We start from the raw sequence: 12,034 nt of genomic DNA on the forward strand, positions 1-12,034 counted from the left end.
TGAATAACGAGAGACACTTTTGGCCATCGTTAGAAAGGATGGCGGTGTTAGATCGACACGACGCGATAATGAGACACATTAGGTTTGTATGTCAGTGTGTTTGGTCTCTACTGCCATTGGCTGAGGGTAGCGAATGATGAATGGTATGTACTTTTGGCTAAGCATTTCCCATTTCGCTGAAACATCCTGCATATACTCTTGGGCGATGGGAGGCAAAATTTTGAGTTACAAATGTGTCTGTAAGACAACGCCAATTAGAGATAAGAAATCATGCAGGCTCAGAACGTCAAGTAGTTATGCGTGCTAAGCGTGTAAATTGTTTAGGGAATTTTGAATCCTTTTCTTAGAAAAATAATTACATTGAAAAGATCTCTCGCTCTCTCGGCAAAATATCCTTTAACAAAATATTATTAAAATATATGATATATATTTCCCGTTGTTCAACATTTACTGTTGAAGCATTTATCGACCTATTTTGAAATTGACCTAATAATAGATTGTCCTTGTTCCAGGAGTTCCGTTTTTATTCCACAATTACAATAGACTCGACGTGCGTGACATACTCATTTAGCAGGTTTGAAAGCTCATGTAGTCACAGGATAACACACCGAACGAAGCCGAACTAATGGCTAACCATTATTTATATCCCTTCGCTAGCGTAAAAATGACTTTCACACGATAAGAGCATGTCAGAAGTTGTATTGCCACATCGCTCTGCACCGTACAGAAAGTGCACAACGTTGACCACGTGCCGGTAATTATACGTTATGTGCCAGTATTCCACAGATACATACTACCAGTAGTGATGGAGTGATTGAGATCGAAAGACATCAATTAATTTACTGTCGCCAGTAAGTCTCGTGTCGTGTCCTTCGAACTACAACATGCCTCCAACTGGTTCGTTTCATTTTCTCGTTTCAGGCCCGCAGCCTATGGCACCCGATGGCACATTTTCAAAATCAAAGCAAATGGTCTAGCAGTGCCCGAACCACAGTACAGTATACAGTTCCAGTGACGCTCAATAACGATGTATAACGAGCGCTGATGCTTATCGCGATCATTCATAATCATTGGCACAGCATGGTTGCTCCTGGCTGCTTGCGGTTGCTTTCATAACACTTCATGTACGGCTGGGTGTGGCTGTGTATGGCGAGTGTTGCGGTATGTTGGGCTTGCACCGCAACCGTAATCGCACTGGAATAACCTTCACAAAGGACCGGAATCTACCGGAAAATGCCTCCCAGCTAGGGATATCTCAATGTCCTAAAGCGGAACCATTACTACCACATGCCACGATGTGATCCATCAAATTGGACTACTTTCTTAATACAAGCCCGACTAACAACCCCTTTTGCGATGGCTCTGTGTGCACCAAACGAAGCGAGCGAAGCGTAGATTTCCATTCATCATCAACAGAGTACTGCCGGAACTGCTTCTCCTTCTTCTCCTTGTGCTGTGAAATTTTGTGAGAAGAAACGGAAAGCTCATTTTTCTTCGCCCATTTCCCGCCCGTTTACGAGTGAAAGTACGCTTTTCATACGCAGCAGCAAGAACACTCTCCCATCTCGATTTGTTCCATCTCGTTATCCCAGGGCTCCCACCATGCCATGGGCAGCGATAAATCTCTTGGCTGCTGATGAGGAAAATTTAAAATTTTGACATTGTAATTGGTGAAACTTTCATGATTTATGTGCGATGTGTGCACAAGAAGTATTGCTCAGCCACTCGGCAGCCTTTATTTAGAATCGTTTGCCTCGCCGGTTTACTGTTTAGGTTTATGTGAACCCATTAATCAGGTTGCTTTAACGCGGCACAGGAGTTGTTGCTTTTTTTGCTGAGTAGTACAATTCCTTACCACAGACACACGGCTCCTGGACGGTTATAGAGGGGTAGTTTGCACCGGACCGGTTTTACGACGATCGGTTAATATGCGCCCAACTTTTGAGCAACTGCTTTTTGGTCTGTATGACGCGTACATGCACGCGGCCGAAGTTGCCAAATTGGGGTAATTAAGGAGATTTGAATTAATTACTGGCTAGCAAAGGCTGGCCTGTCCGTTGCCTGAACCGCCTTCATCGTCATCATCATCAGAAGAAAGCGCTTGATGAAGACAAAACGGTACGGTATCGCTCTGCATTTCGTCGTTCCCACTTTTCGACTCGTTCACTTAGTCAGGACTCATGGTGATGGGGATAATTTAATTAAAGTATGCCTCTCTGCCCTGGTAAAGTGTAGCATTGCGGCACCAACGGCTGGGCTTGCGATGCACCAACCGTTTCCAGGACGCTTTATTTCGGTACAGGCGGACTGACAAAGCCCGGCGTTTTCGTAGGGTTCTATATGACAAAATTTGTCGGACTTTGTCGCGGGTCTAAGACGAAGTGGGACAATATTAATGATATAGTACTACATTTAAGCCCGAGAATGTCAATCATCAATGGAAGATATACAATTAGTAGCATCAAGGGAAGATATACAATTAGCAGCATCATGGAGTATTGGGGAAACATTTCATTAGCTATAACAGTGCAATACATCTTTTAAGAATTTTTGAGTGTCGTCCAAAAAACAAAGCATTAACTTGGGCACACTTGGAGTAAAACCACATATAAACATTGAAAGTAAAATCAGTTTCCTACTAACAGCAAATACAATTTGAGCTGTGGTTTGGCTGGGCTTGGAAAGAAATATCTCTTCTTTGTGCAAATCTCTCTAAATCCGGAAATACATCCTCACTCGTGCAGAAACAGATAGAGCGAAAAAATGTCACGTTTTCTATTACATTGGTATGTGACTCACAATATGCTCCCTACACGTGTTACTGCAATACAAGGCACACGTAACACAAAATATGCTTCCTACTCTACTCGTGTGTTCTTGTAAAGAGGATTTGCTCGTCAAGCATGATCAATCGTAAGCCTATTTTGGCGTTTATATAATATGGCAAGGGATTTGTGTCAGGTGATCATATGAATATTGAAAGCGCACAAGCAACGGCGGAATATAACAAGCCATTCGTATGGATCCAAAAATGGAACATTTATCGGAATACTACAGCGCCACCGCTACCTGTATAGTACAGTGACAACCACATGCGTGTCTGTATCCTGCAATTACGATCACCTTGACTACTGTGACGCCAAAACACAGAACGCTGACATCACATCAATAATTGTCCTGGTCCAATCAGGACGGCCGCCATTTCATCAAGCATTCAAATGGCTTTCAAAGCTTTCAAATATGACTCATCACACCCCTATTGCCCCCGGGGCAATGCCCGTGCTACGTTCTCGTCAGTGACAGTCAGTACGGTGTTCGCGTTGGTTATCGGCACACATTTCGGAACCAAAACCCACACACACCAACGAGCAGTCATTACGCCAGCATGGATCGAGCGATTTTCTTCGACCGCAAATGATTGGATTTTACGGTACCGCTGGTAATAAATTGCCTTCATTCGTTTGGCTTGCCCACTTTTAATTGAATTGAACGATCCAACGGCAATGCGCTGAAAATTGAGCATTTTATCGTAATTTTTTTCTACAGTCCATCCACCGCGCTGCGCCTATTTCATCCTCCACAATGGTTTCATCTCGATTCAATTCGATTGTGAAAATGCTGGTCCACCAATGCTGGTATTTAGATTTGCCGCCTAGATTCATCAATCGGGCTACATTCGGGAATTGAGAACGATTTATTTGCAAAATTTTATTTCTTTCCAATCCCGGGTGGACTCCGAGTGGGCCATAAATATTCCCGTCCCATTGACCGCTAACTTTCTGTGCCCTCGTAAATGATGTGGTAAGTAAACAAACGACTTTATTTGCCAAACCACTTTACCAATTGCTCTTTGCTTCAAATTATCGCAATCAGCAAAAGCGTATTTGAGGTTTAGGAGTGAATCAAGGGAGTGAAATAATCCAATTCCCAATAGCAGTGTAAAATATTTAATCAAATGTAGTCTTTTCCGATATGAAGCTTTTTCCGCATAATTGGCAGGACTGTGGTGATACATTAAATCAGTACATAGAACACTCGTTTGTAGAAAAAGGTTATCTGCATTTTAGTTGATTAAAACTTCTATTAAACGACTATTTGCTTTCTTTTATGCAACAATGGAGGTTTTACAATGGCACAATATGTAAGTTATTGTATAACATTGTCCGTTCGGCCTTTTTAATCCTTCCGCAAGCTCTCAATCGACGGTTCCCTTGTCAGTCATGAAACAATTAGCATTTTTAAGTGGTTTGCTTTCTTGTGACCTTTTACCGAAACATCCAACCTGGTTTCGTCACATCAAAAATGTTCTGTTCTGTCCTTATCGTGACGATATATCCGTAGGAAGCTCCGAAGTGTATAGCGTTTAAAGTTTCTTTTCCTGAATGCTTATCCCATCGTATATCGCACATTTGCTCGGTCAGTTACGTTGAGTGTTGGTGCTAGATACTCCACACCATATTGCAACCTGCCAAATCAACGTCCACGGTAGCGACGTAATATTGAGCGACGGGAGCACCGTTGTGGATGGGTACAACACTTGTAAAACCATCACCCACATCTACCGACCCTATTCCAAACCACTTGCATCGACACATAAGTGGCAGGTGTCGAGAACTTTACGAACATTATTGGAACTACCTTTTCGCGATGCGACTACCTTTCATTTGATCGGTCGATCAGCCACTAGGACACGAAGCTCTTCTGGTGAAATGTTCAGAACATATTTCAACGTGTACTCCCAAACACTTTGCATCGCATTTTGGAGAATACTCTGTGTGAATCGCTAGCCACAGTTAGCTATCCGGACAAGGGGAAAACCAATATTGTAGACAGCACCATTAACACGGACTGACAAATGTACGATGTATAGAAAATTTCCTTTCGATCTATATCACTGGCAAAACCGACCTTGAGGTAGTGGCTACGACCACATACAAGGTTTCACTTCCAAATTCATTTGATTATCTTATTCTTCTTTTCTTTTACGTGATCATGCTTCTGTAATAGTTTAATACCTCATCCGCATCCGAATAGTATGTTCAGTCAGTTGATGAGCGGAAACCGTCCGTTTGGGCATCGATTCTATCGGCCTTGCATTCATCGAATAGGCCCTCCGTAGGACAGTCTAATTTTTTGGTATGCTGTAGATCAACTAAAAAACTTTTTAGTTTTTATTTTATCAGCACGTAATCCAACTAAACGATTATTAAATAGATTACACTAATTCATCGCTGGTTTTTCTTATGTAATTCTCTTGACTTTTTCTTCATGCTTACATGAGAAACAGAGAGACAAGAGCTGCTATTAGACGGAACAAATTGGGCTCCAGAAGTTGCCATGTCATTACAGCTTGTGGCCTTTTTAGGGCTTTGTCTTTCCAGGGTCGCTAATCATGCAGTCGAAAGTTTTCCTTTTTAACCAACTCAACAAAAACAGGAAATCTTCGTACCTTGTCAACGATTCAGCAAAAAATGAATTAACTGTCCTTTGCTGACTGTGCACAATTTATCAAAGCGTGACAATAATGCGTCGTGGCTTAACAAAAATCATTAACATGTACAAAGTGACGGTGTGGCAACCCATGTGTCATAGTTTAGAATTTTGCAACCAAGCTATCGTGATGATAAAATGCAATACAATAACTACTTAGCGATAAATCACTATCGAGTGTTCGCTCTGACTGACCTTCTTATAACAGCAACGTTGGAATCCAGCCAAGGCCGAAGACCGAAGCTGGCAAAGGTACAGGGAATTTATTACTCGGCCTATGGCATTGCCATGCGACAGGAGCAAACGGTTCGGTGGCCAAGCCAAGCATCCCGAGTAGACCCCGATGACGCCACTGCAATAGGGGTCGCATCGCAGGCAACGTCACCAAACGACCAGTCCACAGCCAGCCACCAGGCAAACGCACCGACGACTGGTGTTGAAGTAGGTCAGTTTAGCTGTGACCATTTAGCAATGCCAATGACGGCATGATTGAGCAAACTTTAAAGGATAATTTATTTTATAAAACGTGCCGTCCGCATACAATCGCAAACCAGCAGTAGGTCTTGACGCCCGCTTGAAGGTCCTTCTTTGACTAACAAACTAGCACATCGTTCCTTGGCAGAATATTTAAAAGAAAATAAAACCCGAAAACTGCAGGCAATAAATGCATCCAAGCGTGTTCAAAAAGTAATCGAGCTGTGGGATGCTGGAATGCATCAACGCTACACAAAAGAGAGACTCTGTTTCGGAGTTCGGTCGGTAAAGCGAACCATTTCCATAGAACATGAGCTGAGGGTTTGATTGAAAATTTTCCTCTCATCTCACCACCGCTCTCATCACCTGATACGATGGCAAGCCCTTTGTTCTAGCGATGTAAGCTCGACCACACTGTATCAGGCATCGCTTAAGCTTCACCTTTCACCAAACTGTCGATGTTGAGATTGCACATCAACTAGAGACGGGCGGGATCGATCTATTTTCTTATCGCAGAGTTTCCACTGGATTATAAACTGTACTTTCATCAAATGCTCATCAATCACTTCTGAACCCCTTTCAGCACCGACCGATACCGTGTCACACAGAGGTGACATTCGTTTTTATATAAATAGGTACCCCTTTTTCACATTTTCCTCCTGCACCCTCCGTCACCCCGTTGCCGAGATGCTCGTCACTCGTCCTCCAAAACGTGTCATTTTTGATCGAGTGTCCACTCTTGTTACAGGAAGCCTTCACTCACGCTCACTAGAAACAGTATCCAGTGCCCTATCGACTGCTAGTAGGCGAAGTCTCTTGTTTCCTGTTGCACTCGTTGCGCCTACTTGTGTGCTTGCCGCTCTGTGCAGTCATTCTAGTGCTTTACGTTGCTGGGCACATGTGACGTGGCCTAGAAACGGGAATGAAGCTGCTGAAAACCGACAACAGGCTGGGAAGACTTCACTTCCGTCTGACCTGCTGCAGTCTATCATCACTCTCTGATGAAAGCCGGTAGAAATTGTGCAGTGTATTTGTCTTGTAAGTGTATATCAGTAGGTGTAAGAGAGACAAGTGTGCATGGATGTGATGGATAAATGGATTGGATGTGACCGTGTCTCGGACAGCGGGAATGTCACTAGCAGGTTAGATTAATATTTGCAAACAAAAATCAAAACTTTTTTTGTTGGTCGTTGTCTTGCCAGTAGGATGTGTAGAGAACATCTGGGCACCATCACATTCAATCGATTGTCAACGCAGTGCAAGTAGTGCGACGTGACTGTACTACACAAAAATGAAACTCCACCATCTGTTTCCTCCACTGATGGTGCATCGAACATCGTACTTTAATGAAATCGTGCAAGCGATCGGTGCAAACGTTCAATAGTGTACTGGTTTGCGAACTTTTTTTTCGGGAATTGGGTTTTTCTGCAACTAGTGACCATTTTGCACCGCGATGCTGGTGGGAACTAGGACACAGGACACGGTGTAAATGGGATGTGCACACAGGACATACACATGTGGCTGTTCGATTCCAAACGCTCAAACCACCCGTTCGTCCCTACCTTCCACTATGACAGCACTGTCTTCAGGCATATTTCCGTTTATCAGTGTGATGTGGCCAAGCTTTCCTCCCCCGTTGGTAGTCGTCGTGATGGCGGATTTTGTTCTACGTCTTCCGTAGAAACCTGGGCAAACACTTTACAAGAGAACCGCTCGACTCGGTCGGCTGTTTTGAATTTACAAGCAATTATCCCGGCAGGGATCAAACACTGCAGTGCCGTATTTTGCTTCCCTTTCGAACCTTCACCGTGGCTCGACGCTTTCGACCGTCACTGTCGAAAGGATACTTTATTTAACGATATTACTACGCTGTGCTCAAAAGTTCGCAAGTTGCGTCGTGTGGTTTGGCGTGGAGGTCAGTACTTGGAAACAATTTGCCGCGAAATCAATATTCTATAAACATGCATCATTTCGCAGGCACACAGGCTTTTCACTGGGCATGATTACACGCGTCAGCATACAAAGAGCTCACATATATACAGAGGTACGTACAAACACACACACACGCACACACACACACTCTTCAGAACGCACACATACACGAAAAAAAGGTTGAGAAAGAACGCTTCTAGTGTGTGCCTTTCTACCTTTGCAATTTCTCTGCAGACTTAATCCCACAGCTACCGTTATTGATCACGATTCATTCGAACGAGGAGCGAAGTTTGCGAGATTGGAAAACCACAAGTACCTGCTGGCACGGTATTTCTGGCCTAAGTGTACAAAGTCACCTAGGGCGAAACACGTAATTTGCTTGATAGAGGATTTGCAAATAACACCTGCATAACAGCACTGCTTACATACGGGATTGTTTAGCGACAATGGTAGGATATGATTCACAATGCTTCTCTTATCGATTCTTACGATAAAAAGACGGTTATACTACCAACATATTGATTTCTTCTGGAGACGCAATGGACGGCACAAATGACACAGTTAATTTAAACACTGACTAAATAACAAACACACAACATTCCGACACACATGTTACTGGGAACTAATGATAGCCTCCTCAGTTACTGGCACTTATTACGCAAATGCTTCTTCAAATCTCAACCCTCGGGGACTACAACACATCATTTCCCTGTGGACCAACGGTACGCTACTACACGCTGCAGATGAAAAGTTTTGAAAAGTTTAATAACTCCCTCGAATACAGGTCGCTACGGGTAAGCTCATTGCAGCGAAGGGAAGTTCATCATGAACCTTTTCCGGGGCTCGCCGAGCTGATTTTTGCTTTCACAAGGTATCTTACTGTAACAAGGCGAGAAAATAATACTGCCACATACAAACAAGCTCTGGCAACACACAAAGAGCACAAAGAACACCAAAGCGCGAGGATAACGAATTTGAACGGAAATGAAACCTGGCCCGGATGTGAGCTGATGCTGCAGACAGGATACACGCAATAGTATGCTTTATGTGAGAGGGGCAACAAACACAAGACAAACAAGCAAACCGACACTAGGACTGGAACCGCATCACTTTATGTTTATATTATTAGGCTTTTTTATTTTTTTATATTTGTTTAAGCTTATAAATTGAATTTCCCGTGTAACTAGGTACCGTATTTCATGCGTCACAATGCGGATCGAACACGCTCGTTATCAACTCGTGGATGCTTAACGTACAGCTTCCAGCCAGCACAGGCTCGACCAACGAAAATTTCGACCACTCGCTAGCAGACGCACAACCAAACTAAACTTCCAGCAAATGTGAGCTTGTGGACCGAACGGCATGGTTCGAATTTCAATTGTTACCCTTCGCCCCAAGTAAACTCCTGCTCCCTAGCCGAAATACGAAACGGGAGAAAACCTTGCAAGAGATTGGTGAGAGCGTTTGAGAGCATGGAAAAAGCTTCCTGCTTCTCCTGGGAAAAGCTCTCCTCTGCCACATAACCTGCCCAGTTGAGAGAGAACGAGAAAACAAGCTGGGAAGCTTTTAGGTGGCTCAACAGTATTTTTCACGCGAGCTCAGTTACCGGGATCGAAAGCTCTGAATCAAACTGAACAAAGGATTTCTATTCTGCAGAGCTTTTCGAAACATCTTTACGAAGCTCTCTCATCTCCAAATCTAGGGGAAGTGGCACGAAGAGAATGAATCAGTATCAGTAGACTCTCGTACCTTGCGAAACTGTATCTCTCTGCCCGTTCTCTGTGGTACAAATTATCACTAGTTGTTTAGTAAATGTGAACCGTCCTTTTTCTGCATGCAGCCTTTACTATTAAAAGCAGCTGCTATCTTTCCCTCTCTAAAAGGACTCTGTTGCGTTTGCCTTCAATAACAAAGCTTTTGGTGTTTTGTTTTGTGCGAAGGGAAAGCATGCCTTGGATTATGAACCAATAGTCTCTTAAGTAAAGGAAATAAAGTAAGTAAAGGTGTTTGGTACAATTGTATGCAAACTCTTATCAATTTGTATGGTATTTTTTCAAAAGGAATATGTACATACTATACGCGGCACAAATGTGCTTATTTAGTGTAAATGGTAAAGTGATTTAAACTATAGATACTGAATAATAAGTAAGTCATTGCTATTAGAACATGAGCCAAGCGTTACTTCCTGACTATTATTAAAATAAAAATAATCACATCAATGACGCACATGCCTATCCTTTTATTAGTAGATCAATTTGTTGACATCAATTGTTTCTCAATTCAAATTGGTTACCACGTACAAAAGAATGAGTTGTGTGAATCATTATTTCATAATTTTACATTTCTAACCGTACGTTCTGATTGGTTGCTAATGGCCTACCAAAGGTCATTTCAACAAAGTGACCACACGCTATTATCATGCAATAGACCACCAATTTGGAATATTCAAAGGACAACGACCTGCTTGACAGTTTGTACGGTAGGCAGTTTGGTAACGCCCGTCGAGGTCAAATTGTTTCATGACTATACTATAATACCACATGACAAAGTTTCGCGGGAAAACACAAAGGTGCATCGTCAAAATTACATCACATATAATATTCACTAGCAACAAAATTTATACAAAATACCTGGGAGCTAAAGCCACCTGGTTGTTATGTTTTGAATTGTTATTAAACTCAAGGTCTCAAGGCCCTTTGGTGACTCAAAGCCAATTGATTAAGTATCCTCTATAACATTAAAAAATGGCATTTTTTATATTTTTACTTACCTTACTTACTTGCTTACTTACTCACGTACTTACTTAATTTTCTAAATTATTCTTATATATCTTCCTTGATGACTATAAAATTCCTTGATATAATTTCTTCCTTGATGACTTTCTCACTTTTTTACTGTATTGTTTCTTAATTTCTTGTTTTTGCGTTCCTACTATTGTTATTTATTACTTTCTTTGTTTCACTTTTCTTTCCTACTTTCTTACTGATGTACTTTCTCACTTGATTATTTTCTGAAATTAAGATCTGAAACAATTGATTGGTAATAGGATCTCCATTTCAGAACGCTGATGACTTCTAATATAGTATTGTATTTTTATAAAAGAATGTATCATTTTTATCACAGCACGCTCCAACTCCATATTTTATGCTTTTATATTATATATTATGCTATAATTAAATAAAAGTGTTTTACAATAAACTCCTATCTCGACAAGAATTCATCTGACATATAAAAATAACAAAACACACACAATACAAACAATAATTTGACACAAATACTTACCCATTACCCATTACCCATAAAAATTGTTCTATAAACTATACTTATGTAAAGACCTCACGGCATGATGTCTTATGAGGTAGGTGGTCATGTATGATGAAAATATATTTGTTTGTTCGTTGATTAAAATTTACAATTGCGTTTTGAACACAAATGGTTGAAACTACACTCAGAACGTCATGAATATATTTCTTCTCATTGCCTTCCGCATATTAATTTACGTTTTAAATAGAATGTCATAATTGCCATCTTAAACAAGTATACTGCCGTATATTTGCACTTTTTATAAGATACGACGATGCTCATCCTCATAAGATACGAGATAAGGTACGAATTATAAAATTATTATTTTCATTCTAATCTTATTGCACAGATCTCTTTAGTTTTCTAATAAAACTTTTAACTTCAAACAATATTGTGGATAGACGTGTGTTTCACTGTATTTTATGGAAATAATTACTCACCTAACAACACATGTACTAATATCCTTCCTCAAGATGAAGGATTGTAACATACATTAATCAAACTAGCTCACACAAATGTTGGAGCATGTCGATTTAACAAAGAAAATGTTTACCAGTCTGCACTACGGAGAAGAAGGGAGGTGAATTTATTTAACGTAGCGTTCTTTTTATTTGCTGCCTTTGATTCCCACCTAGTGCCATGTCAGGAGCAACAAAGAAAGATTTTCTATGGAAATCAAGTACCCCGCACACTGGTACGCTTGCAAAGAGCGAGACTCGTGCGTAACGCTTCAAAGCTTTTGTGAAGGGTGAAAAGAATTAGCACGCAAACCAACAATAAATTCAGCGTGTAAGTGTAAGTCACGAAATCACGCCCCACGTGTCATGGTTTACGC

At 41.4% G+C, this 12,034-nt stretch overlaps 1 protein-coding gene across 9 annotated transcripts in view; it reads right to left on the reverse strand.

The window, feature by feature from the left end:
* The window catches only part of LOC120893220 (band 7 protein AGAP004871), a 53,497-nt gene that overhangs the window by 14,753 nt on the left and 26,710 nt on the right, over positions 1–12,034 (reverse strand). Inside the window, exons 1-2 of one of the 9 annotated variants that reach the window (XM_040294986.1) lie at positions 9,088–9,201; positions 7,527–7,796 (exon numbers count right to left, since the gene is read on the reverse strand). The exons of 3 other annotated variants lie outside the window; for them this stretch is intronic. In XM_040294986.1, the coding sequence (XP_040150920.1) occupies positions 7,527–7,557 (31 nt within the window). In that variant the 5' untranslated portion in view covers positions 7,558–7,796; positions 9,088–9,201. 5 more of the 9 variants (XM_040294984.1, XM_040294983.1, XM_040294985.1 and 2 more) reach the window with 5 other exon arrangements.

Source organism: Anopheles arabiensis, chromosome 2 (genome assembly GCF_016920715.1).
Source record: "Anopheles arabiensis isolate DONGOLA chromosome 2, AaraD3, whole genome shotgun sequence".
Taxonomy (NCBI): domain Eukaryota; kingdom Metazoa; phylum Arthropoda; class Insecta; order Diptera; family Culicidae; genus Anopheles; species Anopheles arabiensis.